This window comes from Entelurus aequoreus, linkage group LG07, assembly GCF_033978785.1.
Source record: "Entelurus aequoreus isolate RoL-2023_Sb linkage group LG07, RoL_Eaeq_v1.1, whole genome shotgun sequence".
In the NCBI taxonomy this organism is placed as follows: Eukaryota; Metazoa; Chordata; class Actinopteri; order Syngnathiformes; family Syngnathidae; genus Entelurus; species Entelurus aequoreus.
The window spans coordinates 36,325,001-36,349,071 of record NC_084737.1 but is presented as its reverse complement, the minus strand read 5'-3'; the positions used below and the strand labels follow the sequence as shown (position 1 = coordinate 36,349,071).

General features: G+C 38.7%; 1 protein-coding gene across 3 annotated transcripts in view; it reads left to right on the top strand.

Moving 5' to 3' along the window:
• Positions 1 to 24,071, top strand: part of LOC133653754 (uncharacterized) — a 36,795-nt gene that overhangs the window by 2,846 nt on the left and 9,878 nt on the right. For all 3 annotated transcript variants that reach the window (XR_009826767.1, XM_062053409.1, XM_062053410.1), the window contains exons 5-23: positions 378 to 549; positions 645 to 2,119; positions 2,205 to 2,325; positions 3,009 to 3,062; positions 3,321 to 3,376; positions 5,689 to 5,745; positions 5,831 to 5,980; positions 6,092 to 6,199; positions 13,691 to 13,820; positions 13,983 to 14,102; positions 17,859 to 17,903; positions 17,987 to 18,066; positions 18,178 to 18,290; positions 18,480 to 18,663; positions 18,987 to 19,071; positions 19,482 to 19,627; positions 19,714 to 19,804; positions 19,876 to 20,024; positions 20,101 to 20,186. Coding sequence is in view for 2 of the 3 variants with exons in the window: in XM_062053409.1 (XP_061909393.1) it covers positions 378 to 549; positions 645 to 2,119; positions 2,205 to 2,325; positions 3,009 to 3,062; positions 3,321 to 3,376; positions 5,689 to 5,745; positions 5,831 to 5,980; positions 6,092 to 6,199; positions 13,691 to 13,820; positions 13,983 to 14,102; positions 17,859 to 17,903; positions 17,987 to 18,066; positions 18,178 to 18,290; positions 18,480 to 18,663; positions 18,987 to 19,071; positions 19,482 to 19,627; positions 19,714 to 19,804; positions 19,876 to 20,024; positions 20,101 to 20,186 (3,422 nt within the window). In the remaining variant the exon portion in view is untranslated. The remainder of the gene's footprint in view (positions 1 to 377; positions 550 to 644; positions 2,120 to 2,204; positions 2,326 to 3,008; positions 3,063 to 3,320; positions 3,377 to 5,688; positions 5,746 to 5,830; positions 5,981 to 6,091; positions 6,200 to 13,690; positions 13,821 to 13,982; positions 14,103 to 17,858; positions 17,904 to 17,986; positions 18,067 to 18,177; positions 18,291 to 18,479; positions 18,664 to 18,986; positions 19,072 to 19,481; positions 19,628 to 19,713; positions 19,805 to 19,875; positions 20,025 to 20,100; positions 20,187 to 24,071) is intronic.

The window sequence follows — 24,071 nt, the reverse complement described above, 5'->3', positions numbered from 1 at the left end:
ACATGTTGTACATCTAATATTTCACAATATTGACGATGAACAGAGGCGTTTTAATGCCACCAAGTCAGCTTTGGACGTTTTTTCAGGCATCTGATAGCACAAAATGTGCCTGACAACAACAGGAAAATGGGGTTTTATGTGGACGTAGAGATTTTTATTTAACTACATGGCTGGATATTTTTTTAACACTGTAGAAAACAAAATATGCGTTTCTGAAGATATCCATGTTCATGTGGACATAGCCTAAAAAACACATATTGTCATAAGAGCACACAGAGTTTTTATATTTGATTGTACAGAATTAAACTATTGTATCGTTATCTATTTGTGCTGATTTTTCACTCTTTGATTGTTTTTTTGTTGTTGTTGCCATTTAGACCATTCCTGTTGCTGAACTCATAAACGGGGATTGTAAAACTAACTTTCAGTTTCTGAAGTGGTTCAAAGCCTTCTACACAAAAAATGTGAAAGATGAAGAGTATGATCCTGTGAAAGCTCGGAACAGCCTTGACATTATCCCTTACCGACCATCACAGCAGTCTCAAAACGGTAAATGTTCAATTTTGAAGTGACAGCATTAGTATAAGACTGTGCTTATGTTTTAATCACAACATTAACTAAAGTTGCATTTTTGTATTTATTAGGTACACCTAAACTGGACCATATCACTGAAGATTGTGGACTCAAAAAAGTTGAGCAGCTGCACTTCAACGAGTTAGCCCTCAAATTCATTAAAAAAGTCTGTTGTCACCAAGGGTCAAGACATATTGCAGACTCTAAACTGAGGCCGGAGTATACCAAACACATTACAACACTTTGCAAGCAAACTCCATACTGTATTTATTTCTATGAAAAGGTGCCACTTGAAAAGGATGAGACGGTCTCTGTTGTTCTTGTTGGATTTTTCGATGTGGAAGGCTCTCAGCACTACGTTAAATTTCTGGATGCTGTAAGTTCCCCAGCTGATGAGACAGGGGAGCAAACCGCCTCTGCGGTGGTGGAGACTTTGAAGAAATTTGGCTTACCTGAAGACATGTTAGTTGCTCTTTATTTAGACCATGAAGGTGCTGCTACAGAGCAACTCAGCTTGCGGCTCAGGGAGCTCAATCCAAACATAATGGTATTTGGAGAACTTTACAACATTGCTGATGCTGCTTGCCATGCGGCTATGAAGAAGCTCTCCAGTCCTGTTCTTGAGCTGATTCTGGAAATTCATGCGCACTCCATATCCTGCTCTGTAAAGGACATTATCCTCCAAACAATTTTTGGCGGAGATATTATAGAGGACGGTTCATCATCTGTGCTCAACACTAGCTGCCATTATGTTCATCAGACAGTTGCCAAAATGTTGGAAATATGGACAGATGTCACTTTGTACTTCAGCTCATGTGACACAAAGGACAGCAAAATCAAATTCATCAACTCCCAACTAGATGATCCTAAAGTCAGGGCAACCTTCATTTTCCTGGAGCAGACCTTAAAGCCTCTGCACAAGTTTCAAACACATCTTCAGGGAATTAAGGGAGACAGCAGAGCTGACATAAAGCTAATCTCAGAGGAAGCCAGCAGCCTTTTGCGCACATACACTGCCTCTTTCCTACACCCAGAAGCAGCAGCTAACATCCTTAAAGAACACAATGCTAAAATACTGCAGAAAAAGAAGTTCCACTTGTCCAGCCCAAAACTCAATTTTGGTGGGAAAGCAGTTGAGGACTTATTGGAAAATTCTTCTGCGTGTGTGCATTTCCAAAAGGAGGTGCTGTCGTTCTACGTAGCTCTCACTGGAGCCCTTGTACAGAAGCTGCCTCTCAGTGAGGAGATGTTCGGCTGCATCGCTCAACTGCTGGACCACCAAAGCAAACTGACAGAAAAATCACTGGAGATGCTGTTGACACAATTGGGAATGTGTGACCAGATGTCCAGGCAGCTTTTCAGTGAATTCCGTGATTATCAGCAGGCTGATGGAATGACACAGACAAAAGATATGGAACATCAAATGGACAATTACTGGTCCAGCATCCTGAAGCGAACCAACCCCATCTCAGTATTCAGAAAACTTGTGTTAACTTTGTTGTGCCTACCTTGTCCTCCACTTGATGCTCAGCTTGTCTTTAGACAGGTATTTCAAGAGAAGTCATGCTATTTTGTATATGCTGATTGTTTTTTATGTGTTTTTTATTTTAATGTACTTATTTTGTTTCGAGGCCCTTGACATTGGAAATATGGCATTGCTGTCTGAGAGTGAAGCTGTATCACAGAGCGACTCTGGCCCCATGTCAGACAGCACTGACAACCAGGACACATTTTTCAAAAATATCCCACCAGGTAACGCAATCAAATCAAAAAATTTCATTTAAATATAACATTTTATTTGAGGGGCAGCACGGTGGGAGAGGGGTTAGTGCGTCTGCCTCACAATACGAAGGTCCTGAGTAGTCGTGAGTTCAATCCCGGGCTCGGGATCTTTCTGTGTGGAGTTTGTATGTCCTCCCGGTGACTGCGTGGGTTCCCTGCGGGTACTCCGGCTTCCTCCCACCTCCAAAGACATGCACCTGGGGATAGATTGATTGGCAACACTAAATTGGCCCTATTGTGTGAATGTGAGTGTTAATGTTGTCTGTCTATCTGTGTTGGCCCTGCGATGAGGTGGCGACTTGTCCAGGGTGTACCCCGCCTTCCGCCCGATTGTAGCTGAGATAGGCTCCAGCGACCCTGAAGGGAATAAGCGGTAGAAAATGGATGGATGGATTTTATTTGAGAGTTGATATCTTTTAAATTGTTTAAGTTTTATGCGTTGCTTTGGAAGCAACTCTACCTAGGATTTTAATATTTGATTGTATTGTCCAAACGCTTAACTTGCCATGTGAACTATTAGTTTTCAAATGGGGAATTCTGTATTGTTGTCAAATTTCTCACGATTAAGTTATTTGTATTTTCTACAGCTAAGTACTCCCAACAGTCAACTCATGAGACAGAACTTATTATTTAAACTTGTGCTTTGCTTTCAGACCTCTATATGAGATGCATGCAGCCATGTCAAGTCCGTCTAACAAAACTAAAAGGTAAGAAATGGGTATATAATTTAAGTTTGATTCTAATGTATCTTAACAACAGCACTACTACTATGCTATGCTACTACATAAAAATGCCAAGCTTGTGACAATAACAACTTTCAAACAATTCTCTGTCTGACCTCCAGGCTACTCTTGTAGGTTAATGTGATGGAAATGATGAAACGACTAACAGTTTGCTGGAGTAGAATATAGGATAATATTATCTACTATGACAACGCTAAAATATGTGGTTGTTTCCTTCCTAAGATCTAGACAACCTATATGATGATCTTCTTGAGGAGAAGGACTGCTCTAGTGAAGAGGTATCTTTTTTGCAGCTATTTTATTCATATGTTTACATCAATACATGCTATCAGCGTGTGTATACTTTAGAGCAGTGGTTCTTAACCTGGGTTCGATCGAACCCTAGGGGTTCGGTGAGTCGCCCTCAGGGGTTCGGCGGAGCCTCTGTCGCGGAGGTCAAGACACACCTGGCTCATCATGTAAATAAAAACTTGTCCCTATCAGCGTATTATGGATACGGCAACAGCAGAAGTCACACTGATTTGCAGGTGTGTCATTTGTTGTGAGTTCATGCACTGTGTTGGTTTTGTTCTTTGAACAAGGTGATGTTCATGCACGGTTCATTTTGTGCACCAGTAAAAAAAACATATAACTTTGTCTTGAATTTGAAAAATATTTGTTTTTATTTTTCACTTAAGAAGGGTTCGGTGAATGTGCATATGAAACTGGTGGGGTTCGGTACCTCCAACAAGGTTAAGAACCACTGCTTTAGAGTATTCGGTGTATAGATTGTATGGATTTACTATGCACTGAAAATGACTCAAGACAGTCATTGTTGTGTAAATACCTGGCAACACAAGTGATTACAACTCACAGTGAACACGTCCAAATTAAGTCCGACAGTGATTATTTAGGGTAATCCTCTTGGGTATGGAATTAATGTTATCCTAAATAAACTGCGGCTTCCCAGTGCCAGCGGCACTCATGAAGCTCATAACCATGACACGGCCACCACCATGCTTTACTGTACTCACTTGTGTTGTCAGCTAATTAGACAACGATGGCTGTGTCACCCTATTTTCAGTAGATAGTAACGTATATTGCTGTACAAACTGTACACTGACTACTTTCAGGATTATTCAAGTTTTATTTCTTTAGCATAGTCCCTTGAGAAGATATATTGTAATAAAACAATTGGTAAAATGTGAGGGGTACTTACTTTTGTGAGATACTGCACTGTATGGCAACTGCAACTGCAGTGTTTTTTCTGCCCAGTGTCAGAGATCGGGTATGTTTTTTAAAATCAATTAAAACTTGGTTATTTCTATGTACAATACTACTGTGCTGTGCATTTAAATGTTGGGATCATTATTTTTCCCACAAAATTTACATTGAATAGAAGGTACCTCATTCCAAAAGTACACATTCAAGTTGTGTATTTTGGGTGTAATTGGTGTGTAATAAAACAGCATAACTAATATGTCTGGTTATACACAAGCCGCAAGCCAATCCAATGTCCTCTTGTGTGTTTGCAAATTACATCATTTATGTCCACTAAGTTGCTGGTATTTGATTATCTCCCAGGGGCCCAATAGGGGAGGTCAATCAATCAATCAATGTTTATTTATATAGCCCTAAATCACAAATGTCTCAAAGGGTTGCACAAGCCACATAACTTGGAGTGCAGTTTACGCCAGAAGCCACGGGCACGGACAGTGTTTCAGGCTGATGTCGGCACCTGGTCCAGACTTGTAAGTTCAAATTTGAAGGGGGCTAAGACTGTTGGTATTACAAGAGTAGTTTAGACATACCTTAAATAATGTAATATCAATAATGCCCACATAATGTACTGTATGTTCAAATGGATAAGTGTATAGGATACTGCTTCAATTTTACATGGTCTCGTTTGGAGCATAAACCCATCATCAATGGAAATACCAAGAAAAAGTGACAGAATAATCCTTTCCTTTGCCCACCACTACAGTGTGCCCAGTTTTATTCACATGTACTCCAATTGACAACTTTCAAAGGAACTGTATATCATTCCTGCATTTCCTCTTTCATCCTTCCCCTAGCAGAGGAAACACTGAAAGCTTTGTGACTTACAGATGGTATCTTGATCAATTGTCATGAATACCATCAATAGGTCTAATACTAAGCAGAAAAAATAACATAAAATATAATTTTAGTAGTTCCACAGTAAATTAGCAAATGTAAAAAGAGCGCCAACATAAATATTAACTTGCATGTGTGTCACATTCAACATTGCACATTTTATAAGATTAAACCGATATTGATGTAGTACACAAATATGTATGTCTGTGTTGACAAGGTTTTCTAATCTCATGTCAAATAAGGACCATTTTTTCTTAGTCATGCAAACAGTGACTTTTCTATATTGTTTGGTTTAAGCCACAAATGTGTTCTCAAAGTTCGTGTAATAATGTGTCACTTTGTCATGAAGACACAAGAAGAACAATTATTACATTTGCATGAACTTGACTAGTAAGCATTTTTTTCACTGTTTCAGCTGTATAATTACAAATTAAGTGTATCAATATACATATTCAGGGACCAGTTCACATACTGACAACAGTTTTCTGGTTTTCAGGAAGATGAGGATTCTTTAGGTAAGAAAACCAGAAAAAGCCTAAAAGGATCTTACCAGGTAATACGGATCACTGAAAATATCTCCACACTATTTTGGTATATATTTTTCATATATTTTAATAACATTTACTTGTTTTCATCAGGATGGGAAGGGATTTTTGACAGGAGAGCTTGTATGGGGGAAACCGAAGGGTCTTTCTTGGTGGCCTGGTCTGGTGATACCTTGGAAAAGCACATTTTCACCTCCAGGTTTGCGGAGGGTGGAATGGTTTGGAGATGGATACTTTTCAGAGGTTTGAAGCGTATGGCTTGTTTTTTTTTCATATTAATGTACTCTTGGGGAAAACACTAGAGAAATCCAGAGCGATGATTTGTATTTTATACTACTCAATTTTCTGTTACAGACACCCACAGAAGATTTGCTACCTTTCCGTGCCTTCTCTACACGTTTCTGTAAAGACTCATTTGCCAGCCTGCCTGCCTACAGGGAGGCCATCTTCCAGGTCATAGAGGTAAAACACACAATCTGCATTAGCTACTGTACACCAGAAAAATGTTTGCATGTATTAAAAAGTAAATTTGAAGTAGCCTTTTTTGCTATTTCTTTCCACAATTTCACCAAAGCAATATACTGTATAATAGACATCATGTAGAACACACATTAACGCTACGTGCAACTTACATTGTTTACCTACACACAGACCTACAAGTCACCTGTTTTTTTTCACTGTTGTTTTGTTCAGTTTTGTAACATAATTTGTCTTCTATTTAATGCGATTTTTTTTGTCCAAAACTGCTGTCAAAAATAATGCCTGAAAGACTAATCCTCAGCGAGCTATCGCACACATCCCATACAAACATGCACAGGAACAAAATTACACTGAACAAAAATATAAACACTTTTGTTTTGGTTCTATTTTTTACAAGCTAAACTTGAAGATCTAAAACTTTCTCTATGTATACAAAGGGACTATTCATGTCAAATATTGCTGACAAATCTGTCTAAATCCATGTTAGTGAGCACTTCTTCTTTCTAGGTGCGGCATATTAAGATGCTGCGGAAACAGCATTATTATTGACCAGGTGTGTCTGAGGCTCACCATTATAAAAGGCCATTCCAAAATGTGCAGCTGTATCACACAGCACAATATAGAAAAGGTGTCATATTTTGAAAGCGAATGCAAAAATAGGCATTCTGACAGTAGGAATGTCTACCAGGGCTGTTGCCAGTGTTGTATTGTTAATTTATCCACCATAAACCAAAGGGGTTTCAGTGAATTAGGATTTGCATCCAACTGTCCTTACGTCCAGCAGCTTCAACTCAAGATTGTCTGAGACCAATTACCTGGATAGCAGCCTCAACACAGAATTTTCGCACAAATTGTCACAAACCGTCTCAGAGATGCATCTGCATGCTTGTCATCACTATTGGGGTCTCGACCTGACTGCAATTTTGTGTTGTAATCAACTTAATTGAGCAAATGCTTACATGCAATAGCATCTGGCGTATTGTAGAGTTGTCTTCTTCATGGAAAATCCAGCTTTTCACTGTTCAGAGCAGATGGCAGACGGCGTCATGTATTGCGTCCTGTGGGTGAGCGGTTTGCTTATGTAAATGTGTATTGAGTGGCCCACAGTGGCGGTTGGGCCATGGTATGATCAGGGATATGTTATAGACAACGAACGTGGGTGTGTTTTATAGATGGCATTGCGAATGCACAGAGGCCTATTGTTTTGCCTTTCATCCACAGCCATCACCTCATGTTGCAGCATGATCCAGGCATGTGAAATGCCCGCGAAAACGCGGAAATCTGCGTTTTTAACATTCAGTTTTGTGTCACAATTTCACTTTCGTGTTTATTTTATTAAATATTGTAGCGTGTAAAGAGGGGACTCAGAGGAGTGTCAAAAGATGGAGCTAATTGTTTTAATGACTTTCAGAATTTGTTTTCTTCTCAGCAATCCAGCTGTGATGTGCGAGTCGAGTCATGAACGAATCGTACAAAACCTGCAAGTTTTTTACTAAATCAGCACTCATGGGTTGTCTTTGCCATTAATTCGGTCAGTGACTTTTCCCTGCCACGCTAGCGAATTAAGAGAATAAACTATGTAAATAATTATGCCTTTGTTAATCTAACTGTGTTTTTTAATGTACAAACCCCGTTTCCATATGAGTTGGGAAATTGTGTTAGATGTAAATATAAACGGAATACAATGATTTGCAAATCCTTTTCAACCCATATTCAATTGAATGTACTACAAAGACAAGATATTTGATGTTCAAATTCATAAACTTTATTTTTCATTTGCAAATAATAATTAACTTAGAATTTCATGGCTGCAACACGTGCCAAGGTAGTTGGGAAAGGGCATGTTCACCAAAACCTGTACGTACCTTTCAGCATTAATGGCACCTTCCCAGATGTGTAAGTTACCCATGTCTTGGGCACTAATACACCCCCATACCATCACAGATGCTGGCTTTTCAACTTTGCGCCTGTAACAATCCGGATGGTTCTTTTCCTCTTTGGTCCGGAGGACACGACGTCCACAGTTTCCAAAAACAATTTGAAATGTGGACTCGTCAGACCACAGAACACTTTTCCACTTTGTATCAGTCCATCTTAGATGAGCTTAGGCCCAGCAAAGCCGACGGCGTTTCTGGGTGTTGTTGATAAACGGTTTTCGCCTTGCATAGGAGAGTTTTAACTTGCACTTACAGATGTAGCGACCAACTGTAGTTACTGACAGTGGATTTCTGAAGTGTTCCTGAGCCCATGTGGTGATATCCTTTACACACTGATGTCGCTTGTTGATGCAGTACAGCCTGAGAGATCGAAGGTCACGGGCTTAGCTGCTTACGTGCAGTGATTTCTCCAGATTCTCTGAACCCTGTGATGATATTACGGACCGTAGATGGTGAAATCCCTAAATTCCTTGCAATAGCTGGTTGAGAAAGGTTTTTCTTAAACTGTTCAACAATTTGCTCACGCATTTGTTGACAAAGTGGTGACCCTCGCCCCATCCTTGTTTGTAAATGACTGAGCATTTCATGGAATCTACTTTTATACCCAATCATGGCACCCACCTGTTCCCAATTTGCCTGTTCACCTGTGGGATGTTCCAAATAAGTGTTTGATGAGCATTCCTCAACTTTATCAGTATTTATTGCCACCTTTCCCAACTTCTTTGTCACATGTTGCTGGCATCAAATTCTAAAGTTAATTATTATTTGCAAAAAAAAAAAAGTTTATCAGTTTGAACATTAAATATGTTGTCTTTGTAGCATATTCAACTGAATATGGGTTGAAAATGATTTGCATATCATTGTATTCCGTTTATATTTACATCTAACACAATTTCCCAACTCATATGGAAACAGGGTTTGTATTAGCACCATAGAAACAAATATGTTTCTTGCCTCAAATCAACTCTCCTTTCCACTTCCTGCCCAAGTTGAATCACTCGCTGTGTCGCAGTTCGGCGTGTGCTGCTGCAGGTGCTTGCCGAAGACTCACTGAATCACAGATACTGAGTGAACGTACTATGAAGTGAACGATGGGTGCCACTGAATCATCATTCGTTTAGTTTTTATTTTGTCCAGAGAATTCACAGCTGTGAGCATTTCCTGCGGTACATGCCACCTTTTCACCAGCAACGCTGTTTCACAACTTTTGCCGTCACATATAGACTTTTAATTATCCCACAATGGCGTTATTGTGATCTCATTTAATTTGCATTAATATTATTAGTAGTTGCATGGGGAGCCCACAGGCAGAGAGAGAGACATGAGTGGTTGGCAAAAACTACAACGCGGTTACTGTTGTGACTGCGGATATAACTGAATAAAGGCTGTAGTTCATAAAAAGAAGTGAACTTATTTGCAATGGTTTTCACAATTGTAGAATCAATACTGTTACCTCTAAAGTTGTGCAGCATTAACTTTTGCGGGTGTTATTTAATGAGATTACTGGTCACATAAGTGCGTGTCCCTACGCATGCGCCTCGTGACGGTTGACAGTGAGATTAGTGCAGTCGCCAATCATGTGCAACGTTTTACACATGCGCTCTGTGCTGAGTGATTTGTGTGTGAGGTTTTGCACATGCGCTCTGTGATGAGTTAATCAAGTGAACCGCATCACCAACAATGTGCGAACATTTGCACATACGCTTTGTGATAAGTGAATCGTTTCGCTTCGGTGAGTGACTCATAGGTACCCGAGTCAGTAAAAAGAATCAAGTTTACCATCACTCCTTCCCAGCGCAACAACACAACTCTGGAAATGTGTCCCTTTCAAACCCGTCCGACCAGAACTTTTAACAATAACAAAAGTCTTGTTCGTGGGTGATTTATGTAAACAGACTACAATATCAAAAGATAGGATCTACATAAAATTTGTTGAACGCTCAGCTCAGCCTGTTCCTCTTGCCAACACGCTGCACTGATTTGCAGGACAGGGAGACTATCAAGGCCGCCGAAACAAGCTCGCTAGTTAGCATCATCTAGCTAGCTTACTTGTTGTTACCTGTGTTCGCTCTCCGAGTCACAACGTTGATGGCTTTCTACCTTGCTGCTAATCATATTGGGATTATTACAATCCGAACTCTGTTAGTTCCAAACCAGTTGTAGTTCAAGAGCATTTATTAGTAGCCATGAGCGAGAAGGTATATTTTGAGGTGACATGTAAAATGAGGTCACAAAACCAGAAGTATATTACCTGAGGGGTAGCGGCTATAGGATAGAATTGCCAAATGGGTAAAATTTTCGGAGTTCTCTGCGTGCATGCTATAGAATTTGACATTACAATTTCAATGATAATAATGTTAGTAAAGTATCTGCTTAAAACATTAAAACATATGTGGTACATTACATGGGACATGCAAGTGTCAAGAAGACAGCCAAAAGATGTTGGTTGAGAATAAACCTAAAGGGAAAATAACAATATAGTGTAGAACAGCCCTTTGAGACACTTGTGATTTAGGGCTATATAAATAAACATTGATTGATTGATAGAAAAGCACACAATTGCAGGAAATGTAGTCTTGATTTTTCTAAACTTTCTTTCGGGGCTTGCGTTTTTTCAAAGGGTGCTCACATGCCTGTGATATTTGGGTGTTCCAGTTTCTCCGAGCAACTTTGCACAGGCATTGAAGAGGAGTGGACCAACATTCTATAGGCCACAATCAACAACCAGGTCAACTCTATCCAAACAGTATGGATAAGACAGCATATTTTTTACTGGCATTTAATATTGGCCACCCTAATGTACACCTGTTTAATAAATATGTTGTCTAATCATAATATCGATATGCAACACACACTTGGGAGTTGGATTATCCCGGCAAAGAAAAAGTTCACACTAACTCAAATTTAGAAATACTTTTGAGACAGTATTTGAAAGAGTTTTTTGTGTCCATTACAAAACAATTTAGGTGTTTGAGTTCAGCTCATGGAAAAATGGGGGCAAAAAACAAAAGTGTTGCGTTTTTTGTATAAGCAGTATTATTTAACTGGCAGCCCGGGGGCCAAATTCGGCCCAGGAATGACACCAGACTGGCCCGCGAGTTCAGTTAAAAAAACCTTGTGAGAGATTACCATTTTTGCAGCAGGGCCCTAAAAACACTGAAGATGGCCTTTAACTACCTTTTTTGCAGTAGGTCCCTAAAAACGGCAGAGCGCTCTTGTTGTATACACTGTAGAAAAATTAACGCAAAAACAACTGTCAGCTTAGTTGCCATAATTTTAATGAAAAAAATAACTGGTACTGTTGGTCAACTTATTTGGTGTAAAAACCACTGTAAACTTTACGGTACAATTGTGGGGACTAAGCTGCCAGTTTTTTACCTTAAGATTTACAGATTTTGTTTACAGTGTACACAAAGCTATTTTTCCCCCAAATGAATTTTAATAAAAAAATAATCGCCCAAAAATTTACTGTCCATTGTAGAGGTCGCTGGTTCTCAGGAATATACAAAAACGACTAATATTGATTAAAAAAAAAACTTCTTACCAAAGAGAACTGACTTAATAACCTTTAAGTAGTTCGTAGAAAAAAATTGTACTAGCAGGGTAGAATTTGTGAAACAATCTTTTGTGCACCATTTCAGCCTAATGAAACATTTACACATGCAAGTTACCACCAATAATATTGTATTACTAAAATATAATAACAATGAAATCACTTTTTAGAAAATAAATATAGGCCCTCTGCTGATTTACTCCTCACTTTTTATGCACAATCGTCACAGAGTAAAAGTACTTATTGTTGTTTTTGAACAAAAAATTAAGTGTATTTTAGAATGTTGCACAATTTTTAATGTCAAATCAGTTCGGAATATTTGGTTGTGACTTTATGGGCCAGCGTGTTTAGCGGGGTGGTGCCAAAGCAAGATAAGTAAACGCGGCTTTGTCTTTAAGTGCCTGTCTCTTAAGCCCCCCTCCCCAAGCCCCGCTCTTCCGGCTGGCAGCATGTCGGTCCTGGGGGCACTTTCCCGGACTTCGACCGAATGCTACTGAAATGCTCCTTCAGGAAAACAATAAAACGCGATTCCAAAACTCGTGGTTTCCATTGGAATCGCGATCGAAACATCTGGACACTTGATGGTTGCGTTCAAGTGCTTCGTGGAGCGGATCGCCGCGGTTCTTCCACTACGTTCACACGGACGACAAAGGAGCGAGACAAAGCCACCGAGCGCTGTTTTTTCCCCCAATGAAAGTACAACTGTTCGGCGTCCAGTCAAGTAGGCACAATGAAAGTAGTTTAGATGTACAGTTTAAGCAAATACTACCGGGATATTTTAACCGGCAGATACTTAAACTATCGCATTCGGCGAACTATCTTGCTATAGTGAAAGCCATGTATTTAAGGCCATTACAAAACTGACTGTTTTATGTTAACAATACACACCATATGCATTCCAACTCCCATGTCGTCCGTGTGAATGCAGAATTAACTGTTCATTTTAATTTGGCATTTGCTCGGTCCTTCAGGTATCCATGCAACTTCTGTCCTGAAGCTGCAGTTTCCCATCTTGAATGAACTAAACAAATTCCTGATCGGCTGTAAACAAAATACATTGGCCAAAGCCAACATAAGTTATTTCATAGTGTAAACACAAGAAGTATGCCAAAAGAAAAATTAGTGCCCAAAAGGGCATCATACTCTGTCATTTGGAAGTGGTTTGGTTTCAACCCAAAAGATTCTGAGCAGTCCAATGTGATCTGCAGATTGTGCAGAGTGTCTGTTAAAACATCTATGGGTAATACCACAAACTTGTTTAACCATCTGAAACGACAACATCCCAAAGAGCATGTCTTGAGTTTATCTTTGCGCAAGTCAGCCACACAACAGGCAAACGGCAAAAGAACGCCATATGTAGAGTGTGAGAAGAGGACAAAATCTGCACAAGGCAAGACAAACCAGGAGGAGGTGACACTGCACATTTGTTAGAACTAATATGACATAATGTTACTATCATGTTAGTGTTTTGTGTTTCACTTCACAATAGTAGCACCATATTTCATCACAAAGATATAAGATCTGCTTCAGTTCGTCCTACTCCTTTAAGGACATTTTAATTGTGAAACTGTAAACATGTGGTACTACAATGCAACCTTGTATGCATGATTGATATATACCAAAACCATATATTGGGGTACAATATATAGAGTGGATTGTCTTATGATCAAGTAATGACACCCCTCAGATCCTGCTAAATAAACAACTACCTTAATGTTGTAAACTAACCTAATCTGCAGCAACCAAAATAATGTTTCACACACACTTGAGTCATAACCTATATTAGGTATTTCATCAATTAGAAGAAGCAAACAAACATTTGTATCTATAAATATTGCTGTGTAGTTTGCTACGGAAAGACTGTGTACTAACTATGACTATGTATTTTGCAAAATGCTTGTCATAGCCTTCCAGATTAGATTTTGATCTGCCTAACCAATGTAAGGTTATGTTTCATTCAGTCACAAAGTATGTAATCTGCAGCTCGCAGGTGAACGCTGTGAGAAGTCCTTTGAAGATGCAAAAGGAGATAAAGAAACCGAACTGAAGCTAATGGTGGATTGGGCCTTTGAGGGATTTTTGCCTTCTGGACCAGAGGGATTTACGCCAAATAGTAAGTGCACATTCACAAATCCAACAGAGTAATTCTTCATTTTTAGGACTCAATGGATGTATTTTTCCCACTAGTGATGGAAAGGGACATTTCCATGTTAAAACATGCTTCTTTAATACTATTTCCTGTATCATTTATTGTGACTTTTCTTCTTCATCTCAGATATTCAAGATGCTGAACAAATAGATTCTGACTCCACTGTGTCTGACTACCAGCCACCACTCAAAAAAAAAAATGCTTCAAAAAATAGACCAAGCACCTCCGACATCATCTATAACAGAGGTAGGTATCCATGTATATCTCAGAAAAATTATTCTTCTCAACGGACAATTCAGTTGAATTGAACTTTGGAAATACAGTGCCCTGGAGAAAAGCAGTATATATTTATTGTCCCTTAAAAATTACTCCGTGGAGGATTTTCTAAATAGCTGGCAACCCAAGTGATAACCTGTGATCTCACAGTAAACATGTCCAAAGGTTGTCGTTGGAATACTACTAGTACCAGGATAATTGTGTCTTGCCTACAGTCAAGCATGGCAGTAGTAGCGTCATGGTGTGAGGCTGCATGAAAGCTGAAGTTCATTGAGGGAAACATAAATTCCATTAAGGACAGTGAAAAGAGTGCAATGATTCATCGACAAATATTGACAGTAATCTTTGTTGCTGTTACAACAATTTGTCGACAATAGTCAGTGACATTATTACTCATGTTTTTCCGGACGGAAGCGAGTCAGCAGGGCAACAACATTGTGGGTGAAAACATGTAAAGGGTTGGAACATTTCACCCGAATCTTGTTAACGACATGCATACCTTGATCATTTTACAAAGGGGACCTTGTTTTTATTGGCGGTACATCTGTTATGTGGGAGCATTTAGGCATGTCAGACATCTGGAGGATGGGTTCTAAACTAGATTAAGTGTTCAACTTCAGCCTAAACCCTTTCGGTCTGCAACATTTTCAATTTATGAATGTACAACTGTTTGTTGACCGAAGAAATAATAAACTAAAAATAAACTAAAAGATAGCTTGTTACCTTGCTAACTAGCTAACAAGCATGAGATAAGTTGTTTGAAAAATAGATTTAACTATCATGATAACAACTAAGTTTTTTATTTGTCAATAACTTGAGGTGTAAAGCAGCGTCAATTTGCAGTGCAAAGAAGAAACCATAACAAACGTCAATCACACATACACGCACACATTAGGCACCTCTGCGCCAATATCATATAAGAATAAATATACAATCTACTAATAGCTAAATAGTTTAAGAATTAATCAATAATACAATAATATACAATGAGTCTATTATAGGGATGTAAAGGTGTGAAAATCTCACGGCATGATACTTTCAGGATATTCAGCCCTCTGTACTATATAATTGTTTTATATTAAAAAAAAAAGGAGTTGGTAAAAATGTTATAGTGTGTAAAATGAAGTGGCAGGAATGTTTAGGAGAAACACACTTACTATAATCAAACACAAACATAATGCTCAAATGTTCTAATCATATGTATTACTACAAATTTGTGTAGTATGTATTTTTAAGTGCAAAGAATAATGCAGTAACATCCACTATTTCAAGATAATATAAAAAAAACCTTACAGTTGATGTCTTCAAACTGACAATGTTAACATCCAGCGTAACAACTAAGTGTAAAACAATGTTCACATTTATTTTCTGAGAAGGAGTGTCCTCTACAACGGACATTTTTATATCAGTCTGGAAAATGCTGTTTCACATAAAAGTTAACTAACAATATGACTTTTGACAAAGTAAATACCCCACAAATTGATGTTTAACTCCGCTGGCTTGAAATATATTTTCTGGGTGACGTTTTATGAGGTGGCGACTTGTCTAGTCTAGGGTTTATCCTGCCTTCCACCTGAGTGCAGCTGAATAGGCTCCAGCCCCCCACGACATCGGGAGAGACAAGCAGTAGAAAATGGATTGATGGGTTGAAGATTTGTCAAGTAACTTTTCAGTTTACTCGTATTTCCCTTTTGTTTTTGTAATTTTAGTCCGTACAGTGCGACATGACCGGCTGGCACTGTGTCGCCTCAGAAACGCTTGAGACTTTGCTTTGCTTTGCAGATCGCAGACTTTCTTACCTCCGCCAAAGAGATTGTGTTTTCGCCTGTTTGTTAGCAACATAACTCAAGTAGTTATGGATATATTTTTGAGAATTTTTCAAGAAATGTCAGTTCCTCTTATTTACTATGAGTACGAATACACTTCACTTTTTGCTTGCAGCTTTCCACGCCCCCACCTTGGCAGTCCTGCACTGCTCAGAGGATTCTGGGAGATGTAGTTTATTTTCCGACCTGCCCAACGCTAAAGCGCCAGAAAATATCTATAGTATTGTCCCATAAGAAGATGTTGCTGTATTAACATGAGCAACAGCACTTTTATATTTGGATTTTAGCCCAATATTCACAAGCTTCATGTGAATGACCACATTACTCCCTTTTCTATGCGTACTAAATAGTGTAAAACTGCTAACAAGAGGCTGCTAACAATGCAGGTAATTGGGAATGATCTATTCAGCCTTTAAAGCAGTCTGAAAAACATTGAAGAACCGTCAATATAAATGCCTTCACGTGCGTATTAACCAAAGTGAACTGTTTGTACTCTGACATACTACTTTTGTGGTGTAGTAATGCAGCACCTTGCTCCTCACTCACAATACAATAGGACAACAATCTGTGCTGATTGAGAAACAATAACTAATACAAATAGACGACCAAATTATATGGAAAGTATTAGCGCATGTTTTGTGTACACAGCTAGCTTGATTGTTTATTTAGCTGGGATATCAAGCACTATGTGCTCCATGCATCAGAATCAATATCATGGTGACTTACTCCATGGACAGTTGTCGGTCTGGTCCAACTGGACTGGGGCATCTTTTCCAGTTGATTTTGGTTAGGTGAAAGAAAGTTTCTACCACTGCAGGGTTTGTTAGCTCAAACAATTCTTCATTCATTGTGATGCAGTCTCTAGGAGCAGACACACAAAGCCTTTACATCAATGTAACACTGTTTGCTACATAGTGCAGCAGAAGCACTCCATTTCTCTCAGCTTGGCTTGGCAAGCTCCACATTGACACCACCAAGTCAAGCCAATGCCACCAGCATCTGACTCCCTCTGCCTCCGTTTTCTCAGACGTTTCACCCTCTCCTCTATAACCAGCAGCTCATCCTCCTTATATCTAAGCTAAAAAAAAGTATGTTTCTGGGCAGCATGGTAGTACAGGGGTTAGCCTTCGTGCCTCATAGCGAGATGGTCTTGGCTTTATTCTCCCCGGATTATTATTTTCTTGTGTTTCAAGTACATGGGCCAGACGTGGCCGTCAAGGAGGCCGGGGGGGGGGGGGGGGGGGGTCTGGTACCGTGTAGTTCCTTGAGTAGTTCCGAGTGTGTGAATGTCTGTCTGTGTTGACCTTGCAATGACGTGGCAACTTGTCCCAGAGTAGCACACCAAGTCTGTGATGATTAGTGGTTGCAAACACAGAACAAGCTCTCGTTGCTGACAGAAGAAACATTCGTTGCCGTGTGCCCTGTGAAATCAATATGCCCTAGAAGGACGTTCCAGTAATGCTTAAAATACTGCAAATATTACATGTTATCAGGAATGTTCCTTATATTTGCAGCATGTACATAAAAGGTTGATGGAGTTTTTCGGATTGTTTTACAGGGCTTTGGAGGCAAAATAGGTCAATCCCCATTACCTGCATTGTTAGCTGCCTCTTCCTAGCAGTTTTTCACTATATAATGGACAAAAAATAGAAAGATCTTGTCTCACATAAGGATTGCCGTTTCCCTTTACGTGAGATATTATAAGTGAACTTTCATAACAAGTAGCCACCTACATTCAGTCATTCCTGGATTTATTTGATAGTCGAAACATAATATACAGGGATACAGGGAAAAATATCACAATAATGATTATGGAGAAGTTAAAAAAACAATATTTTTTTAACCACAACACATAGTTGTTTTCACATTTTAATGATTTATTTTGATGCTTCACTTGCAGAATTGTTAGATGAGCTACTTAACGAAAACGGCACAAAAATTGAAGGTGAGTTCTGCCTGTGAATACTCTGTATTTTATCTTCTAATTTTCAGTGATGAAATCTAAGAAGAAAATGCTTTTTGTTTCAGAGCTCTGTTTAACTTGTGGCACCACTGATATTGAAGTGCAGCACCCATTGTTTGAAGGCGGCCTTTGTTCCAAATGCAAGGTTAGTCATTGACAGATGCGTGTTTGCTTCACTACATTCTGCAGACTCTGTCCAAAACTCCAGCCTCGAGTGTCCTAAACTATCCAAAAACAACATTGTGATTCCTTGCAGGAGAATTTTACAGAGACACTGTATCGCTACGATGAAGACGGCTACCAGTCATACTGCACCGTGTGCTGTTCAGGGATGGAGGTTATTCTTTGTGGCAACACCAGCTGCTGCAGGTAAACACTTTCGTAGGCAGGGGTCCATATTTTGTGGCCCTCTACTTAACTTTGTAGTTTAGTGTAATTGTGGCCTGCACAAGAGTTGTCCTGGCTGTTACTATTGATCTATTGGAAAGCTGCTTTAAAGGCCTCTCTTAGGCCACTGATGACTAAGTCTACATCTTTCTTCTGTGGTGTCCATGGCAGATGTTTCTGTAAGGACTGTATGGATATCCTAATCGCACCAGGCACCTTTGACAAAATGAAAGTGATTGACCCATGGAGCTGCTTCATGTGCCAGCCGGAACAGTGCACCGGTAACCTTAAACTCAGGCCTGACTGGCGCGTTAAGGTCCAAGACTTGTTTGCCAACAACAGTGCCATGGAGTTTGTGAGTACTGTTTTACACCACAGCAGTACACATCCACTTTAAATGTACATATTAGGGAGAATGCGAAGTGCCTCACAAAAGTGAGTACACTCCTCAAATTGCCAAGTGTTGCAAATATTTTATTATATCTTTTCATTGGACAGTATTAAATAAATACAACTTAGATACAAAGTGAAGTAGTCAGTGAATAGCTTGTATAAATTGATTGTACTCTCAAAATAACTCGAAACAGCCATTGATGTCTAAACCTCTGGCACAGTCCTGAGTACACCATAGGACAAAATATCCAAATTATGCCCAACTAATTATTTGTTCCTTTACAGGAGCCTCACAGAGTATACCCGTCTATCCCAGCTGATGAGCGCAGACCATTGAAGGTTCTTTCACTCTTCGATGGGATTGCAACAGGTCTTGTTTTCCTTGTTGTGTCATAAATTGTCAAAGACAGTAGTACCTAGATTTTCATACACTCTGGACTCAACGACTGCTTGTAAAATTATAATTATTCTCGATGAAAGAAAGTGTTTTGTGTTGACATTTTTCAAAGAGATTTGTTAGATTTACATAGTTTTCTAATGGAAAGTGTTTTGGTTCTCATAAAGTTGTTTTAACAGGCTTCATGCAACGGATTATTAACAAAAACTGAGGTACCACAGTAACTTATATATAATGGTACATTAAACAGGCTGTATTTATAAAGCATCTTTCCACCTTAAATTAATTCAAAAGGGCTGTGTTAGTGCCTGCATTTTGCTACCATTCACACAATGGCGAGTGGCTCCCCCTGTGATATTTGCTCTTCATCTGCATCATGACAGGCTACCTGGTGCTCAAAGAACTCGGCTTTAAGATTGAACGCTACATTGCCTCAGAAATATGTAAAGATTCCATCGTGGTGGGCATGGTGAAGCATGAGGGAAAGATAGAATATGTAAATGACGTACGCACCATCACAAGGAAACATGTAAGTGCGCAATTCATACCGCTCTATCTGTGACATTTTTTTTAATGGTTCCTAAAATATAAATACAACTAACCTTTATGTTGCAGCTGGCTGAATGGGGCCCATTTGACCTGCTGATAGGAGGAAGTCCATGCAATGACCTCTCCATGGTCAATCCCCTTCGAAAAGGATTGTTTGGTATGCTTCTTCAATATTTTTTGTTGTAGCGAACAAAATAAACTAATAGGGCTTTCATCCTGATCCTGCAGAGGGCACCGGAAGGTTATTCTTTGAGTTCTACCGCATCTTGACAATGTTAAAGCCAAAGGACAATGAGGACCGTCCATTCTTCTGGTTGTTTGAGAACGTGGTGTTTATGTCAACCAGAGACAAGACGGACATCTGTCGATTCCTTGAGGTAAGCATTTGATACAACTGAGGGTAAAGCTGCGGTTAGATTGTACTGTTACTAATTTACACTCTCTGCTTGTTAGTGCAACCCAATTCTTATTGATGCTGTGAAAGTCAGCCCGGCTCACAGAGCACGCCTCTTCTGGGGAAACCTCCCTGGCATGAACAGGTACATTATATCACAATGTTCCATCACTGCATCTTCTACACAGTGTTCTTGCTTTTTAGCTAATAGTCTACAATCTAACAGTGGAAATAACTCTACAGGGCTGGACAATTAATAAAATGTTGATTTCGATTATGGCTTTTCATGATCACAAAAATATAATGATTAGAAAAAAAATGCAATTATTAGGCCGCGCATTGTGCATGTGGTGAAACTGATGAGTGAGCTTATGAGTGGGGAAAAAAAGCATGTCTATGAGAATTTTGGGATCTCACCACGGTTGCTACTTTTTATTTCACACATCTCTAGTATGCCAAATCAATAAATCACTAACTCAACAAAAAAGTTAATTCGGATGGAGTCACAGAATTGGCTAATAAATCGGAATCCACGGATTAACGCAGACAATCACAGCAATTGACATAAATTTGAGTGAAATGCAGTCATTGTGAGGAAAAGCAAGATTTGTTTGGTAAAATATTGTATCCAGGACCGCTCAGTCATCCCTAAAACACGGAACTGCCCTGTGCTAGAGTAAACAATGAGAAGACGACTGTCACGCCAAATTTCTTCCCCCTACAACCCCCCCCCCCCACCCCCCATTTACTTCCGGGGTCATTTCCTCTTACGTAATTTCCTCTTACTTGAGCACTGACGTAAAAACAATGAATGAAACTAAAAAAAATTAAGTTCACATAAATGTCATTTTAATTTAGTTCACTTACACAGAGAACTAAAAAAAACTGAATTTAACGAACACATTTAGTTTTAATAAAGTTTGATAATGTTGATTGATAATGAATTAACTTATTGTACACTGTTATTCATTTCCGCATATGTCCACGAGTCAAATGTGCAGTCAGGAATATCCTCAAGTTAATTTGTCCGATTAATACTTGTCCGATTAATACAGACGTTTTGTTAACGCTATATTATAAAAAAAAAAAAAAAAACAAGTATCCTTCCAGCAGTCAAAGCCGAAGTGCTATCGATCGCTGTCAATGACGTAAGAGGAAATGACGTAAGTAAGAGGAAATGACATGACATAAGAGGAAATTACCCCGGTAGTAAATGGGGGGGGGGGGGGGGGGGGTGAGGTTTTTGTAGGGGGAAGAAATTTGGCGTGACACGGCCGTTTGAAACAGCTACAAAACTCTAGGAAGCTAAAGCTAGCAATAACAAGCCATACACCCACAACATGATTATTTTTGATTGATAATTTAATCACAATTATTTACACGATTATTCATTAATTCGAAAACATGAGTATTTATTGTACCACCAAAACTCAACTTTAAATATAGTTGTTTTTTTTTAAACAGATTACAATCTATCCATTTTCGACCGCTTGTCCTACTCGTATAATTAGTTAATTATTAGAATGAACCACAAGTAAAATAATAATAATGATACCAATACCAATACATTAAAATAGCAATAGCAATATAAAAAAACAATAAAGTTTTTGCATTTGATTTTATTTTTAATTCCAAATAAAATGTTTGTTATTTAAATAGAAAAATCCTCACATTTATTGGTGAGATACATCTTTGGACAATTTATAACAGTATTTTATGTCAAAGCATATTAATTGTGCACATTATGTCGATCACGAGCTACTGGGCGATCGCCAGCCAGGCATAAAAAAAATAGTCCTAAAAATTAGCGATTATCACTCTTCACTTGATTAACATTCATGGCACCAGAGGATCTTGTGAGATGATGTTGGGTGTTGCAAGCTCAGTATTAAGAAAAAAACAACTGACAGGAAGGCGAGAAACATGTTTTATTTCAACAGGCTCTCGCGCTGTACATGCCGTCAATAGCCTAAAGACAGACCGCTCAGTTCCTGTCTTCACAATAAAAGTGCTGCTTTATCCTACCTGCGCTAACAAAATAAGAGTCTCAGAAAGCTAGCGCACACAAGCGAGAAAGCTATGGAGTTTGCCGTTAATTTATGTCTTGTAACGTGTTTAAAAACCAGTATGGAGCTGGACAAATAAGATGCCAAAAACCAACCACTTTCAAGTGATATTGGACAGAAAGGAATACTTTTTTTCACCTCCACAATCTAAATTTGAAAATGTGGAAGTTATCAGCACTACTGTTTATTTTTGTCCTCATGAAGAAAATAAATCTATATGGTTTGAGTTTATTTCTATGTATATATATATATATGTATGTATATGTATATTATATACATATATATACAGGGCTTGAATTTAACCACAGCAACCGCAGCTCACTCGTCCTTTAATTTAACTGCTAACTTTTTTAGTGTTCCAATAACATCAATACTAGCTAAAATATTTTGTCATTTCATCAAATGACTGAGTTGCCGGTGAGGCACAAAGATTGTGTGTTAGATGTGTCAGGTAACACTCCTCTTTATTTTTGTTGGCCAAACTGTTGCACTGAAGTACATGGTTGTTGTTGAAGAACAAAGCTTGTTTATTTGACTTTATCTTTATTCGCCAAACTGCTTTGTGTTTTATATTGATATCAAAAAGTAAACACCATGTTTTTTTTACATTACTTTTGTTTTGTTTTTCATTCCACAAAGTAATTACTTTAATAACAATTCATGTGACACAGCATTTTGTTAATGTTTTAAGGTGTATAATTAATATAATAATATAATATAATTCTTATACCACATATTTCTGCTCAAACTCTCAATGGATCTGTCCCGAGACAGCATGTACATCAACACACATTAGTGCATGTATATGTATGTACATAATTTGAAGAATACCTCTCTCTATGAAAATATAAAATTAGAGCTAATAAAAAATCTGACACGCTGATACTATTAATGAACAAAAATACAAATATTTGTCTTTAGATATATATCTAGAATCTAGAGCATTTTTATGAGATAAATACAGCTGAGATAGGCTCCAGCACCCCCCGCGACCCTGAAAGGGACAAGCAGTAGAAAATGGATGGGTGGATGGATGGATAGATTACAAATTACATGATGTCGTCGCGTTCACACCCCATCACTGTTTTACCAAACATAGTGAATAATCATGATTTCAATATTGATAAAAAAATAATCATGCAGTCCTATGTATAAGACTTGACCTCATATATAAACACTATTTTTATCTATATGGACAAAAAGTGCAGTTACGTCTTATGTCCATAAGGTGCCAACTTGCAAATTTTCCACATTTATTTAATTTATTTATAGTATTATTTTGTTTCTGACATATTACTTTGTTTCTAATGCTTGTGTTGCTTTCATATGCACATTCAACTTTCTACTTGAGGTACAGATATACATTGTGAATGTGTTTGTTTAAAAAAAAAAAAAAAAAAACTTGGTTAAAGGATTTTAGTATAAGTAGTTTTTGAAAATGTTGAGCACATTTAAAATTACTGTGATAATAATAACCGTGATCATTTTGGTCACAATACACGTGATAAGAAATGTTCATAACGTGACATCCCTATAATGGACAACTGTAACGTAATTGTTTCGTCGAATAAATTTATAAAAACACAGCGACATTACTTTTTTTGTCACATTTTCAACTGTTTAAGACAGGCCTGGCCAACTCGCGGCTCGCGAGCCTCATGCGGCTCTTTGGCTGGTTTCATGCGGCTCTTAACTCTGTTATGAGAGTAGCGTATGTGTGTGTGTGGCCCTTTAAGATATGACAGCATGTGAGGTGAGTGACGTCAGTGAGTGGGTGGGCGAGAGAGGTGAGGGAGCGGTAACAGTGAGTGTGTGCAGGTGCTAGTAGCTTAGTGGATGGCTGCATGCAAGACACCAATAAAGTCACAAAGTTCAAACAAACCGCCGGCCTCGTCATTCACCCTCGAGTCCGGAGCTGTAAAGACCCACTGCCGGGTAAAGTGAAGGGTGTTACCCCCGAAGTA